Source organism: Pararge aegeria, chromosome Z, assembly GCF_905163445.1.
Source record: "Pararge aegeria chromosome Z, ilParAegt1.1, whole genome shotgun sequence".
NCBI lineage: Eukaryota > Metazoa > Arthropoda > Insecta > Lepidoptera > Nymphalidae > Pararge > Pararge aegeria.
In genome coordinates this window covers 1,073,929-1,091,404 of record NC_053208.1, presented here as the reverse complement: position 1 = coordinate 1,091,404, position 17,476 = coordinate 1,073,929, and the positions used below count along the sequence as shown (strand labels likewise).

Here is a 17,476-nt window from a genome sequence, read left to right as displayed (position 1 = left end):
ACCGGCGTTAGGAAAAAAGTACACGATGCAATGTAATGAAATGCGCGCGCTCATGGTTACACGATTGTAACAAGATGAAGATGTACATAAGTACTGTGTGTACTTATGTACACGTTTTCTTTTATTCCACTACATCTTAGCCGAGCAGCTGCAGCTTAAAAAAGCCGAGAATAAGTAAGGAGTAAGTCGGTTAAATTAAACTCAGCCCTTATCGGTTTCTACGCGACATCGTACCGGAACGCTAAATCGCTTGGCGGCACGTCTATGTCGGTTTCTTTTTTTAATAGTAATATGATGAACCAAGCAGACGGCTCACCTTCACAGGTCATGCTGGGAGCGGGTTTAAAGCGTACGTACGTGTTAAGCCTCACGCGCCTGTCATTACACCCGAAACCACGCCCTTCAGACCGGAACACTGCATTGCAACAATGCTGCTTAACGGCAGAAGTAAGCATGGCGATAGTACTTCCCCGGACGAGCTGTCGCAAAAAGCTCTACTGCTACTAAAAACTAGGGTGTTAAGACAAAAAGCCTCCCACCAGTAGCCGCTCTATACTTAAAAAAAAAAAACAACAACAGTAATATAATAAATAATTTATTAATTTTAAACATCACGACAATCTTATCGAACAATTCAACATTAATCTACGCTGAGTAACAGCGTAGGTAAATGTTTGTACTTTTTCGTGATCAAATGCATCTGGTAAACCAATGGAAAATTGAATCGTTAGACACAGCTCGAAGTCGGTTAGGTTCAAATTTGTATCCCCTGATAATAACTATTTAAAGGGGCACCACTAAAATTGGCAACAGGGAATAGGAGAAGTTAACCCCCGTTTATTTTCACTCATATTTATAAGGATATTATTTCCACACGTGCAATGCTAGGAATCGATAAATCTATGGGAGACATGAATGATAGGTTTTTGTTTCACACAACAATGAATAATTCAAATCAAATAGAATATTTGATTCTTTAGAATTATTCAATATTCGACTCTAGCATTGAATGATATTCTCAATTCAAATTTATTTTTTTGAAGGTTATTTTTGCCTAGGCTTCGAGGTAGTATTGTATATAATTTTAAAATGCACATAAATAATTCAAAACCTGGATTCACTTTGGAACCTCCATCTCCGGCAAACTCGGCCTGAATGCTTTGCCAATTTTTTTTATTAGATAAGTAGAAATACTACTTTACATTATAAAAGAATAACTTTTATATTTTTAAGTACTCTGTTAACCAAGTCTAACAATCGCAAGCGCATCATAATCAAACCAATAGCGGTATTCCACGACTTCGTCCGTTTATAAGTTAACTTTAAAGGATAGACATATGATGTCGCAAACTTTTTTTATAACTTTCAAAGTGTAACACGACATTATCTCTATTATTATTATTACAAATTTTTTCTTGGTTTACTTGAACGCGATGAAGAGTTTGTTATTATTGTAAAATAGGCAACATAACATATTCTTTTTGAGAGCTTCGTGCGATGCGTAAACGGTCAAAATTACGCCGAAATGATATACTTACAACGGAATTGTTTCTCTTTAAAAGCTAAATAAATAAGTGAGTAACGGCATAGTTATATGCTTGTAAGGTTGACTCTTAAGCAAACGAAGTCTCTTATCAACAATAGGTACAGAAATTTTTTTAACAGCCTTTGTTTTGACAACATTGATTTAATAACTCCTAATCCAACTATTCGATTTGATTCACACATACGATACGATGTCTCTACCGGAGGAGTTTACGACCTCTCCAGCAGATATTTTTTATTGTTTCTCGCATTTCTTGATATTATTAGTATCGAGGGGTGCGAATGTCAAGTTTCTGGCATGCGACATACGTATATCACGATCCTAGTTGTCAAACGCCACTTTTGTAAACAATGTAAATACAAAAATTACGTCGACAGAAAATACTAACGCCTGTCGCGAGCCGGTCGTGAGATTAGTACACGGTTTTTCTTATATGTAACAATATTTTCGTTACATTTAAGTAAAGTGTTTATTTTTATTTTTTAATCTTACCACGGAAACTATTTGAGAAATCGGTATAGAAAGTACATGTCCTTTTCCATAGCATAGGCGATATGCTTACGAAATGTCAAAGCTGTCTGCCTTAGCTCGAAAACCACTTTAAATTTTCCTCCGGGAACTACTTAAGGAATCTGGAAAAGAGGTAGCCTATGTTCTTTTCCATGTCAAAGGCTACATGCTTGCCAAATTTCATCCAAATTCGTTCAGCCATTTTTGCTTGATTGAGGAACATACATCCACCACATTTTCACATTTATAATATTTGTTATAGTTGAAGACACGTAAGGAATATAGATCACCTGATCAAATTGAACGGTTTAAGTTTTATTACTACTGTCAAAACGCTCCCTCGCTTCTAACAGACGGTAGGGATCGAATATCTGAAGTACTACTTTTTACTACTAAGTACTACTTTACATTCAATTTGTATGTTGGATGAACCTTCCTAAATTAAAGCTTCGTGACTGACTACAACTTTCAACGACCGGATAAAGATCGCATCAAATGTCTTCGGACGTACTACATATTCCGATCTCATCCAATTATTTACTGGCGGACAGTACTGACAAAATTAAAAATACAAGACTTAGTAAACCTTGCAAAAGATTTAAATCTGCAAAGATCGGACGCTCTCCGATCTACCAGTCGGAAGCGATTTCTGAATGTGTCACCCACCTAACCCATAAATCTATATTTAGTCTTTAAAGGCTATTTAATTCTATTCCACATAAAACTACTAGCATTAATTGCCGAAATTAAGTCTTGCCGCGTTGTTAAAAAAGAATAAGAAGCTGGAAGAAGTAAAAATATACGTAATATAAGAAGCTCGGTTATCCAGCTGGCAATAATCGTATTGGTGAAGAAGACCTTTAAAGCACCGGATATACCATCATAGTTATACGTGTTGCCAAGCCAAAGCTGGCAAACAGACGGACACACAGGTCGAAAGGACTTTATGTAAAGACGACCCTAGAGGCTCGAGGTGATCTTACACCGGAAATCGTAGCGGAACCTTCCTCTAACAAGATGGACAGATGATGTCAAGTGGGTCGCAGAGAGCTACATGAACCGCCTATTGCTACCATTGCGTTCGACGTATTTGCTACACCTCCCCAATTTAGAAATGGTTGGGACCCCATTACTCTTGTCTATAATAGTAATATGGCACATGTATCTGCTATAAAAGAGACGGCTTATGATAAATAAATGGGGTCACAACTTCATGAGTTTATAGTCTCGGAAAAATTTAACGTAGCCTAAATTACTACCAGTCGGAGAATTACTCGTCTTCATTGAGAAAAAACTTTGTAGCACCAACGAGGATACCCTTCAGATTCTTGGCTCATAGCAGCATAGTTGGAATGTTAGCAGCAAACTCCATCACAAGAAAAAAACCGTCCGAAAGAAATATAAACTGTTGGAAATGGTCAGATTTTTTCTAAATTTATGAAGAACATGTACCTATGTTATGTATCAATTTACAGATTTTACTTTAGCAGCCCAGAGTTATCGGGAATTCCTTCATACAGATTTTTCTATCTGTATCGTTACGTGTTCCTAAAATAACGTCGAGGTTTGGGAGATGCTTTATATTTACTTAACCTGAAGGTAATATCATATTAATAACAAAACAATAACAACAAAATAAAATATAACGTTTTTCTTATTGCATTAGCTCAGGGCGAAATTAAATAGTTTAAATATGGTTTCAAATTAAACACCATGAAATGTGGGGCAACACAATATTTGAATTCATCTTTCACTATTAAATATTTACTCTAGATGAACCATATAATCTCGCCCTAAGATTTATCCGATAAATTAGTTATTAACTTAAGGTTACAACAATAATATATACACTCACTACCGAAATAAAATAACAAAGTAATTATCTTAATACTAATCAGGACAAAACTCAAAGTATTCAAACCGTAACACTAGCAATATATATTTAAATTGCTGGTGCCCGCGTCTCCGTCCGCGTGTTGTAGTAGCAGTACAAAATAATCGATTACGCGGGGTCAGCAAAGTTAACTTGAGTCAGTAAATGGATAGAACTTCAAAGGTTTGAAGGAGAATTTAGTGTAGGTCTGTCGATTTTAGCTTCAGCTAGCTATCACAAACAACAAATAGTAACCGTTAAATTAGGAGAATTAAAAAAGAGAGAAAAAAATTAGGAGAGAAAACATTGCACTCCACCAGGTCTTGTTTTTTAAAATTAGAATTTGAATGATCTGTTTTATTTTTTGGAATACATGTTTTCGTTTTCGTCCCGCAAGCACTCCCCACTGGGTCACTCCAGAAGCTTAGCAGGCCGCCTAGGTCGCCGGGTGCTTCTGGAAGTGTTGCTGAGGACCCGTGGTGTGTTGTGCGTGGCTCTACCACTCCATTGAATTGGAGTATTACGTATGTCGGTGTTTCATGTTTTTTTATAATACGTTTTGGTTGTATTTTTTTTTTTAATCTCATCGCACCACGCCTAAATCTGAACCAGACAGCGCACTTTACCCAAACTCAGAAAAATACTGATCTTCATTTCCCTACCATTCAAACGTATTTTAAATAGTCGCAAAAACTTAACACAAAATACATTTCGCACGTAGTCACGATTTGAATACCTTAGAGAATCTGGGCCAAGTTATTGCTAGTAAATGTTCTCATGCTGTACACGAATATCTAAACTAGAGTAAATAGTAAAATCTTAAAATAGTGCTGTCCTTTTCAGAATATTTGCCGCAGAAAAGGATAGCAATATATTTTTAGTTTAATTATTACGGCCGTCGTTAAAAGGATCCAACCATCATCTAGGTAGTATAGATATTTAGGGCCTTACTTATATTAGCAGGGCATAACGTCGCAATGTCGTAAATTATATAAAATTGGTATTTGTGATGTACAAATTATTATCCTCCAACTAACAGCCACCATCAAATGACAGAGCTTGAAAAAATACAGCAACTATTCCGACGTCATACCACATTTATTTTTAAGGCGCAAAATTTTTCCAATCTACTTTAATGTGGGGTGGGTGCATCTTGTTCAACGCCGTACAATTTAAAGACGTATTTACAAAAGAAACAGCACATTCGGCGCCAATTCTGTTGTACACAAATCTCTTAACGAAACTTACTTGAAGGTTCCAATAGTAACGCTTAATTAAGGAAATATAAATGTATAACTAACTTTAAAATGGTTACACTTGCTAGTTTCAAACAGCTTGTCCCTTTTGACAGATCCGTAGAATTAATTTGTTAGAATTTACGTTATCCGGACACAAATGGATTATTACATCAATTAGTTATCATTATATTAAAATATATATTTTAACTTATCTAATGACTGGCTGGAAGAGATCGCTATGTAGCAATAAGGCCGCCAAATTTTACATTCTATGTGTGACTTGCTCTACGTATTTGTGGTTTTGTTATTGCTCTGTGGGGAACAATTAAAGTGTATTCATTCTTATACTAATGTGTGTATATTATAACCCGGTTGTTTGCATTTGACTGTAGTAAGGTATCCAACACTTAACAATATTATTTGTAAAGAGCATATAGTTAGTGGGTCAACTCAGCCGTCTGGCAGGGTGAAGTGCGAAGTCCCACGACGACTGCAGTAGGCCGGCTCGACTTTGCTTGCGTGCCGGTACTGTCAATGAGTATACAAAGAAGTTGACACACTACACTCACTCATTACACAAAATATGACATCCGACTGCATAAAAAACGCGGGAACCGCTTGTATAATCTTACAATATATCTTGAACACGGTTAGCCTTTTGGCGGGCACTTTTGTTGATATAAACTATAGTAATCACAGTAAAATTACCCAAAAACTTTTAATGCTATTATATAATAATGTAAAATGTTATTACATAATATGCAATTTGTAAGCGAGAGATTTCATAAGACGGTCGTGTGTTATGGATCAGAATGTTGGGCGTTAAAAGGGACGGACTAAAGAAAAAATTATGAAGTGATTGAAACGCGAATGTTGAGATGTACGCGGGGTGTGACGAAAATCAATAAGACAATAAACTAATAAATAAAGTGAAAGTTTAAAAGTGTTATGCGGAGGTAAGTAAATCATCTTATGATATAAACGTTAAATATATAAGTATGTGAAAGAAATTAGGGTTACGGATCGATTGTGTTAAGAAGAAGAAGACATTCTGTAGCGACCCTTTGTGCAAGAAAAGAGATATCGTTTATCGTTGAGATATCGCACAATTATTCCTAAATTTAACTAAAGTATTGGCACTATTACAACATCATTTTAAAGACATTGTAAATAATAATTCAGTAGCCTAAATATATTTAATTAATGTATAAAATGTAAAAAAATGATACATTTTTAAAAGAGGTAGTTTCGCTACTATTTGCAGTTGATCGTATTTGAAACGCGGGACAGAAGCGATACAATCGCATAGATTAAGCATCGCCTCTGCATAGAATGTCAAACGCACGACTGTCAGGCGACATCAGTTAGTAAGTGATTTTTACGCTCCCAACCCGACGTTTTCTGCTATAGATATTCCGTAAAAGTCAGAGTAAAATGGAATTTATACGCCTTTAAAGCTCAAATTCGACTCAATTCCACAGCTTGGGCTTGCTCTTGGTAAAATTAAGTCACAATAAGTCCATTTTGCTTTGACGTTACAGTGTTTCGATACGCGAAAACGACTCTACTATTGCGAGCGTATTAATCTCGTACTAAAGATACAGGTAAAGTAACAGTGGTGTGTAAGCAAGCACGTTGGGAGCAGAACACGCTACGCTAGATGGCAGCTAGGATCTGCATCGATTTAAAATCCCGCTTACACGTGTGAATTCGGCGGGCGATACACGATTTAAATATGCGTAAATATAACAGTATGTTGTTATACTTATACATCGTTAAATAAAAAACACCAGCCAGCTCTCAGCTTTTAGTACTTTACATGTAAAGTAACTTGACTTTTTTTAGCTCAATAGATTGTGAAATTTTAAATAATTGAGAAAGTTACTCTACTCGTTACTACTCTGTAATATCGGCATCAGCGCGCAAACCTCGGCGTGCGGTCACTAACCCGACTACGCGACGTTGTCGAATCACATGCACTTGGTTTCACAGTGTAATGTTTACTGTAATAAAATAATTCTGAGTTTTGCTGTTTGTCTGAGCAAAGATTGTTTTTTGCAATGATATAAACTACAAGGCCGAGAGTTTTCTGGTATGTTATATTTAACCCTGTATATATCAATTTAGTTATATATAAATAATTACTCATTTCGCACCACCTACCTCGCATCTGTTGCTATGTTCTTTTACGCCTTTGGTTGCGTTACAGAGATCGCTATGTAGCAATAAGGCCGCCAAAATGTACCCTCTATTTTACTAGCTTTATTTATTGCTGTGTTCTGTTATATTTTGTTTTCTGTGTTGTCAAATAATGTGTGCATTCATTTATTCTTCATTCTGTAAGCAGAATGCCGATTCATATTTCGATACTTATCCGCAAAATGTCACAGGGGCAAGCCGTTTGAAATTTACTTAAAAATTATTGCTTAATTTTTTTGCTTGGTACTAGTATGTTTTCTTTAGAAAACATCCCTACGTCTAGATTGAAATTAATTATAAATTTTATTCCCAATCCAATCTGTAGATAAACATACGTAATAAATATGAATAGAGCGTTCAAGGCTACATATATCTATTACATACTTTCTTAAAGCTTATAGAATTATTGAAGTGGTATAAAAGCTTATTTGTCGTAAGGATGTTGAACATCACGTAATGATTGAGAGCATTTGAAATATTAAGAATTAGAAAAAAAAATGATGCCAATTCTGTTATACATAAATCTCTAAACAAAAAGACGGTATTACTTTTGACCCGTCAATTTAGTGTAGTTAATTTTTTTAATAGTAATACTTGACGGAGCAAGCAAAGGTAAGTGGATCACCCTGAGGTGTTAAGCCTCATGTGTCTGTAATTACCCCGGCAACTACACCCTTCACACCGCACCACAGAAATGCTACTTGGCTGCAGATATACGCATTGCGGTAGTACTTCTCTGGACCACTCCTGCCACATAAAGCTCGCCTACTACCAAAAACTACCACAAGTTTAGGGATATATGTGTAAAAGAATCGACACAAATATAATGTCGCTTTACAAATTGGATTTAAAAATAAAATATTCACGACACCTAACATATACATATAATGTAATAAAATATCTTTCTTCACTACATTACAATATGATTATGTTACATACACCTTCTGCGATTGTAAAGTTTCATCGCTTATGGACTAATAATAAAGCGACATATAGAGACAAAGCATATGAATTCTATTACCATTTCTGAAAAAGGAATACAATACCATCGCAACATACAAAAGATAATTTGACATAATATGTTATTGAAATATAAATTTAATATCTTACAGGAGTAACATCTAAATTTAATAAATAAATAAATAAAATGGTGCAATAAAGCGGTTGTACAAAAATCTTTAAGTTGACGAACGGGAAGAAAGAAAAAATTATCACCTTGGAAAAGAGCAATCAATTTTTAGTTCTCTCAGGTCATTCGAGTTAAACATTAGATAGATAGTATGTTAAATACGCATAATTTTACATGGTCAATAAATTTCGATTAATGGAAAGTCCTCAGTTATCTTGGTTGTTATGGAGGCCATTTTGAAATAGCAGGATGTGAATATCGTGACTTCCAAATCTCTTAGGACAACAGAATTGATGTCTAAGTAAACATAATACATATTATATTTCGTGGGGAATATAGCTACAATTTGTTCAAAGGAATTTTTAGAACTTTTCCTTAGGAATGCTGCCCGCGAGTTTATCCACCTTTGTTTCGATTATGGACATCAGAAATCATAAATTGTTCTTTGTTGTCTTCAGGTATAATACAATAAATTTTATCAAGTTAAACTGATCTGTTTATAAAACTGTTAAGCCGTACGTGCATAAATAACAGAAAAAAAAATTTATACTGCGGAGACTGTTCTTGATTGCTATTTTGATATAAATAAATAAATATACTACGACAATACACACACCGCCATCTAGTCCCAAAGTAAGCGTAGCTTGTGTTATGGGTACTAAAATAACTGATGAATATTTTTATGAACAATATACATAAATACTTATAATATACATATAAACACCCAGACACTGAAAAACACTCATGTTCATCACAGAAACCTTTTCCAGTTGTGGGAATCGAACCCACACCCTTTGACTCAGAAAGCAGGGTCGCTGCCCACTGGGCCAATCGGCCGATATAAACAGACAATCAACGTTGCCTTGTGTATTCGGCAGATTAAACTACAATGGTCACTCCACTTCTTCCCACGGGTGTCGTAAGAGGCGACTAAGAAAATAAACCGGAGAACGGGTAGCAGCGTCTTCAGTGCTACCGTCTTCAGTGCTACTGTTACAATCTACTGAGATCATGCCCAAAATTCAAAAATTCAAAATTCATTTATTTCAAGTAGGCCTAATATAAGCACTTTTAAAACGTCAAGTCTGTCTGTTTGTAGTGACTCTATCACCGGTTCGGAAGGCAGATTCTACCGAGAAGAAGCCGGCAAGAAACTCAGCAGTTGCTCTTTTCCAATATCAACTATTTACATTTCATGCCCGTCTTCCCAGCGCGATGATCCACCCTCTTGCTGGGAGAGGTATTTAGTTCAACAATGGAATATTCAGTAATATTCAAGGTAATATTCAATTATTTGTCAATTCAAATTTTATATTTGTTTTAAGAAAACAATGTCATGTACATTTGTACTTTTAGAGCCGTCAATTAATTTTTTTGTACAACCGAATTAGCACATTCACCGTCAATACTAAAGTCATACCGCTCAGCGTAAGTACAGTTAACGAATCGTCAATTAAATTTGGGATTTAAGTAGATTTACTTCTCTTAATTTAACAAAGCTACGAAAATCTGCTAGTAGCATTACAATAATTTTGATAGAAGAACGTAAGGATAAGTTACATTGCCGATGACCAATTCATACGAAATGCATTACGTTTTTGTTGCTAGAACCAAAACATTATGGTTACATGATAACGAATAATATTATGATAACGACTAGAACAACGATGAGTATGAAAATAGCCATCCATTGTCGCCGATCTGAAAAAAAAAAGAAGATATTTCTTTATTCAAATAGGCACATAGATGGCACTTTTTATGCGTACATTACATGTAAAATATGACATAGGAGTGAGTTGATGGCGATAAATAAATTCGTCAACTTAAAACTAAAGCTGCGAGGGTTCCAAACGCGCCCTGGAAGAAGCCCACAACCAATTTAGCCGGTTGTTATTTTTTTTCGTTATCACCATCTCACATTATCATTTAAAAACTATTAAAGAAGCAACCTGGTTAGAGCAATAATTTACACCCAAGCATTTTTATCGTTGAAGTCCTTAATACTGTAATAGGACTTTTCTATAAGCTTACGTTTAATACAAACTTTGAACTTTTTCAGAGACATCTCCAAGATGTCAATTGGTAGTAATAAGCGATGGTACTATGATATCAAAATAAATAAAGTATCAGATGCAACGCAATTGCACAATTTTAGTCGCGTAGAAACTGATTAGGTGTATGACTACGCGTTTGGAATCCTCGTAGCTTTAGTTTTAAGTTTACGAATGTGGTTATCGCCATCATCTCACTACCGTGTAATTCTTATGTACGCATCAAAAGTGCCACTTATAATAAAGATAAATAAAGATAAGATGAATATGTTTTGTTACAGTACTATAATCTTTAGGACGTAATATAAACTTTTATTTTAAGATAATATAGTTTAATGCAATCGTATTAAGTTATACATAAAAAGTTCAACGGGTTATACTGAATGGGCATTAAGGAGGTAAATTAGAAAAAAAAAATTATAAAAAAAAAATTATAATATTTTATACAACTAAAAAGCATATAATAAATATTCTTGATTTTTAAGTCAAGGTTCCAAGTAAAATGTAGAAAGTATCAATGTACAGATCATATACTTCCTATACCTTCTATACTCGTATATAGAAGAAAGGAAAGTACCAGTAGTTCATACATTTTACTAGGCACCGACTAAAGAATAAACAACGGAATTATCCGCGAACAAAAATTAATGAAAAGCATATATACGGTCGAATTGAGAAACGTCCTCCTTTTTTGAAGTCGGTTAAAAATAACCCTGTTTGAGTCACTCTACATTTTTTGTGACTCAACAATACTTGCCACTTGGTAATGTTTACTGAATCCACTTTTCGTAAGATTGTTTGGCAGTTAACTGAATAGGTATAAATTATGTGCAGTATGTATCAGTTAACGTGTAAATATTCTGGTGGGAGGCTTTGGCCGTGGCTGGTTACCACCCTACAGACAAAGACGTGCCGCTAAGCGAATTGTTCCGGTGCGATGTCGCGTAGAAACCGATTAGGTGTATGACATACTACCCAACAGGTCAGCCCGCTACCATCTTAGACTGCATCATCACTTAACACGAGGTGAGATTGCAGTCTAGGGCTAACTTGTAGTGGAACAAAAATTATAGGTAGTGCAGTAAAAGCTCGAAACACCTTATAAAGTACTTAGTGCGCTTAAAAATTGTTTACATCTTACCATTGTTCATGTGAAGAACTTTAGCGACCTTTTTAAGTGTTGAATCTAACTTCGAATCAGCGTTTTCTAATTCCGTGTTCAGATCATCCAACATCCTATAAATTAGATAACAAAGAAAATCAAAAATTATTTATTTCATGTAGGCCTACTTTATACGCGCTTGTAAACCGTCAAGTCTATCCATTTGTAATAAAACTACCAGCGGTTCGGAAGGTAGATTCTACGGAGAAGAAGCCGCCAACTTAGCAGATGCTATTTTTCAATATAAATTACAAGCTATGTAACTCTTGTTTTAAAAGAACGGTATGTATACTTATGTTCACGCATTAGAAGTTATACTTCTTGGCGTAACAAGTTAAAAATCTTTTTAAATCTTCGCCTTATTCTACGTTCGTAGAAAAAGAAGTTTTTCTGTTGTTAGTGTTGTAAAGAACGACACTAACAATAGAAAAAAGGTATTTAATTAATTGGAAGTTTTATTATAACGCATTATCTAGTTAAAAAAAAAATATTTAAATATCACAAACACTGTGTTCACGATGTATTTAACATCGTGAACACAGTTGTCAGTTCTCACGCAAACATACGTAGATGTCCTTAATTTTACTTTGTTGACTAGCGAACGTCGGTTTTTTTGTGTAAAAAACTCATCATTTTTCAACATCAATAAGAGTTGCACAGCAATTTTCTAGGCGTGACTAATTTTATAATTCATCACCATAACGACCTTTTAGTGAGAACGAGAAAGGGTTAGGCCGTATACGACGTATAGGGTCAGACTTCACACGGCCTTGAGAACGTTATTGAGGGCTTTCAAGTATTCAGGCATCTCCGTTAAAGTAATATTTTAATTGCGTAAATTTAAAAACACACAGTTTAGTTAGTACATTATTTTAGGTGGGTAATGGGGACCTGGAATAACATTTTTAACAAACATTTTTAGTAAACGAAACAAGCGACCGTGGACCGTGTATTTTGAAACGCCCTTCGAAAAACATGTCTAGCAGTGGACGTCATTCTCACATATATATATATATATATATACTAGCTGACCCGTGCAACTTTGTCTGCACAAAAACGGTTATTACCGGTAAACACGAATAAAATGACATTTTCTAAAAATGAATCCTAGCTAGATCGATTTATCGCAACCGAAACTCCCTGTATACTAAATTTCATGAAAATCGTTGGAACCGATTCCGAGATTCCGATTATATATATACAAGAATTGCTCGTTTAAAGATATAAGATATACAATTGTAAAATGTCATACTCACACAGCTTGCTCGTCCAACTCGATCCCAATTTGCTTGGATACAGTCTTTAGAGAACCAACCGAGCTGCTAATGACGTGAAGCTGGTCATCTTGACTCATGAGCATCTTCTCCTGCATTGACATGATATCACTGTCATAGGCGTCGAACCGGCTGGGGCTGTCAGTCTGGTTTGCCAGTTTGGAATACTTGGAGTACTTGGGTGTGGAAGTCCAGGTGTTTCCAAAGTGCACGGGGCTTTCTTCACCCAAGAGGGGCTCCCGGGCAGTTCCATCGTTGTCACGGTGCCTGTTTAGACTCATTTTGCTTTTCATAACCTGTAAATAAGTTCATCATCAAAATCAATTCTCAGTCCTGTCAGACTGTGGAAATGCATCTCTCATATGTGTCTGTGAGGGGTATCTTTAAACTTAAAGCCGTCCTCTCACAGTCACATATGAATGTAGACCAACGCAGGTTAAGTTTTTATTCCAACGAATTATTTATTTGGAGACAAATCCTACCTTTACTTCTTGTTTAGTGACTTCTATGAAGCTGCGGCGATCACAAATTTCTTTATTGTCAATCTTAAATTTGGACGAAATCTTCTCGACGATGCGTGATTTGAGGCATTAAGAAAATATATAGCTGATGGTCACTGTTTACACATGAGTTAACAGGTTTAATTTTAACTAAGAATTAAATTTTCAGCAGATAACCATAATAGGTAAGGAAATTTAATAGAATGCATGCTGAGAGCTATGATATCAGTTTAATATCTAGGAGTAGATTTACTATGTATCAATAAAGAAAAACCATACTCTTTCTCCTACTTTTGGACTGATCCTCGAATTTAAATTGAATTTTATTTCAACAAGACAAAAATTCAGTTTAAGTAGGCCATATAAAGCTATAAGCAGTTTGAGATGTCAAGTCTGTATGTTTGTAGTGACTCTACCTCCAGTTGACAAGGCAGATTCTACCGAGAAGAAGCCAGCCAGCCAGACACCCGACATATGCTCTATCCCAATATAATTTAACAATCATTTTGCTGTCCTGTGAGAGATAAATTGATGCGGTCAGATTCTTGGTGTTAAGAAATTCATCAATTGTGTTGATTTTGTGTGCAACCACAGTGTGTTGAATGTTTTATAACAAATACAATGCATACAAAGTTTCATCTTGCACAAAGATAAATTAAATATTACCTTCTATACCGTCTTGTAAAATTTCACCAAATCTAAGGTAATGTACACAATCATAAGAAATTATATTATGTATTACTCAATCCAACCAGGCCTACTTAGTATATTGAGAATTAAATATAAAATATACTAGCTGTTGCCCGCGACTTCGTCTGCGTTTGATTTCGTTTTTTAAGTATTCAGTATCGCTAAGCCTTAAATGAGTATAGTAGTATATATATAAATATAACATGTGAGTTGTGACTGTCAATTAATCATAGACAAATAATTTACAATAAAATAAAATTGCGACTATAATTAAAGACCTAAGCTATCCTATCTCTTAAGTTGGACCAGACTGCTCACGGTGTGCCAATTTAAAATCGGTTAAGTAGTTTAGGAGTCCATCGCGGACAAACATCGTGACAGGAGATTTATATATATTAAGATAAATTGTGCAAGACACTGAGCATACGTTTATGTAAAATGTTGTGAGGATCCATAAGTGTATTTGACTTGATGCATTGCTACACTAGAAACAAATGACGACGTTGGGGAAGCTCGAATTAAACCATACCTGTACCAATATAGAAATAATTAAATTCCTAAACTGATCTGTGCCATTGGGTAACAGCAGGTCAGAATACAGTTGTCACCATTCTTTCTGCGGATGTAGTATGATGCGACTAAGAAAATGAATAGAATGGGCACTGCATTCACTAGCCTATCTAATCAGCATGGCGATTATGGGCAAACGCTCTCCTTGGGCGAGGCCTCTTGTCAACAGTAGGCTGTTATAGGCTATCGATGAAACTGATCTGAGGCAAGTTTTAAAAAAAGGGACCTACTAAAAGGCCACTTTGCTGCACTGGATGGTGTAGGGAAATGTTTTAAAAAGGATATTTATAGTGTCTTCCAGGTCTTCTAAGTCCCACTCGATGCTACGGAGGGCATTCCTTAGTTCTGTAGAGGTCCATTCTACTTCTGGGCTGTTGGGTGGGATAGGTGCTTTGGAGATCTCTTGCCAGCGCAGGTAGAGACCTCGTGTCTTATTTAGTGCTCTGAACACCTCACTGTATTAACATTTCAAAGTTTTTATTACGTTTATGAGTACATAGAGTAGAGTAGGGCACATCTACATGAATGTGATTTGGGTAAATTTACTGGATAAAAGTTAAAGCTGTCTTCAATCAAATCCATACAAATAATAAAGCTAAAATTTTTTTTTGTTAGTTTGAACATGCTAATTTCTAGAACCATGATGGAGATTTGAAATGAATATTAATAAAAAAATATAATACATAAAATAATTTTGAATAACTGCCCAATGATGTACGCAACATTCTACTATATCCAATAATATATTAATTTGTAGAAAAGATTTTATTGATATAAATATGTGCGTCATGGCTCCTTACCGTTGATGTCAAAGGCAAATTACAGTTATGTAGAAAGTCCTTGTTCAATAACTAAAGATTATTGATTTTGATGTTGATAGCGCAAAACTGAGCATTTGATAGTTTGTAATCACAAAATACTTAGGAAGCAAACCATGCCGTTGATATAAGCAGTGATTTTCGAAGTTCAAGCGGTACAAAATTATGTGGATTAGGTGGATTATTAGGTTTTGCAAATTTCATAAAGGGGGTAAAAAGGGATGAAAATTGCACATAAGTTGGTTTTGTCTAGTTGAGACAGGTACAATTTTAGCCACCCATAAAAGCGGTTGAAAAGGGGATGAAAATCTGTACATTAATTCTGTAATTTTTCAATTTAATCGTAGATGTTAATTAAAACTATCTTGACAGTTAAAATGGTAAACACGTTTTGAGATTAAATAAAATTTCATCTATAGTGCCACCACTCCAGGTGATATTTTGACTGATTGGAGTCCAAGGCTGTGTTTGAATTGCAAAAGATTCTTTGATAAATGTTTGTGTGGTGAGCATGAATGTTTTTCAGTTTTTAGGTGTTCATCTGTATAAGTATTTATTTATATTATAAATAAAAATTTCATCAGTTATTTTAGTAGGGGCTAGGTGGTGATGTGAAATGTGTATATTGTTGTAGGATATTATTATATTCTCTATATATGCAATAAATTTGTATTGGTTCAGGAAATGAAAGTTTTTTCTGATTTTGTTATTGTTAACACATAAATCAAGAAAAATGCTTATATACAGGGAACTATCATGAGGGTGATAGATAAAGTAGTATACCATGAGCAAGGGGACCAATGGGCATGACATATTTAGTAGAATAGAGAAGAAAGTATGTATGAGAAACAGCCAAATGAAAGTGATAGACTATAGATATACATATTTTATTATATTGCAATCAATCTACCAATATTGAAAGTTTTCACAAGGAAGCCAAGAAGAATAACTTTCTTCTTGGCTTCCAATAATAATATTCTATTCCTAATATTAAAAATAATATTCTAGTAGAAGTTTCTAGATTCCTAAATTTCAGAAAATCACTGCATGTAAATTATGTAAACCTCACAGAGTACCTACCCTCCAAATATACCATTTAATAAATAATTAAACAAGTTTTATTCAACAGACCTTCAAAGGAATGACAGATCTCATATTCTAAGCCACATATTTAAGAGTCTGCCAAACCATAATATACTCCCCATAATTTTACATTACATGGGTAAATGTTTTAAATGGTGAGAAATCTGAATCATTTAATATTAGGCATCATCTACACAAAATAATGAAAATTAAGTGAAATTGTTGAGTAAGTGCATGTACAGTGATTATTTTATTTGGTTTAGGATTTATGAGAATCCCTTGACCGTATAGCTGCTTGCTTTGCGGCCGGTGGACTCTGACTGGAAACTTCCGCGTGAAAACTGCGTCGTAAATTTTGATCGATAGATTGATACCCAGCCTAGTCTTAATATAAATCTAGGCACTTCGCTCAAGCGCACAACTTACTAACTTGGCCAACTTACTCTTTGACGACGTAAAACGGGTCTTCTAAAGTCATGTCAAACAATAATAACGTATTTGTCCAAATCGACACATGTGACACTATCACAAACAGAATTAAGCAATAACCATCATTAATAAACACACGAGCATGCAAATAATTCCTTTCTTCCCAGTGCCCTTCCCACTATATATCGACACGGGTGATACCTACCACAAAAGCCTCGCTCGATTTGATGTATCTGTCCTTTGCTGTCCCACACGGCACTCTTCTCCTGCAGCTGCGTACCAGGCACCCTCGGAATGCGCAATCGCCAAGGGCGGCTTGCCGAAGTAAATACAGTACGCCTGGCGCCTGTGCGGCCTGTACACAGTAGTAGACTGCAGAGAACTGTACAAAAACCTATACTCGG

The 17,476-nt window shown here is 35.2% G+C and overlaps 1 protein-coding gene across 1 annotated transcript; it reads right to left on the bottom strand.

Moving 5' to 3' along the window:
- Nucleotides 1–9,625: 9,625 nt before the first annotated feature.
- On the bottom strand, nucleotides 9,626–17,267 carry LOC120636206 (syntaxin-6). Its single transcript, XM_039907567.1, has 6 exons — nucleotides 17,087–17,267; nucleotides 15,028–15,197; nucleotides 13,465–13,559; nucleotides 12,965–13,278; nucleotides 11,688–11,782; nucleotides 9,626–10,196 (listed from the first exon to the last, which is right to left on the bottom strand). The coding sequence occupies exons 1-6, from the start codon at nucleotides 17,119–17,121 to the stop codon at nucleotides 10,120–10,122; spliced, it is 786 nt and encodes a 261-aa protein (XP_039763501.1). The 5' UTR covers nucleotides 17,122–17,267; the 3' UTR covers nucleotides 9,626–10,119.
- Between the last annotated feature and the right edge of the window lie 209 nt (nucleotides 17,268–17,476).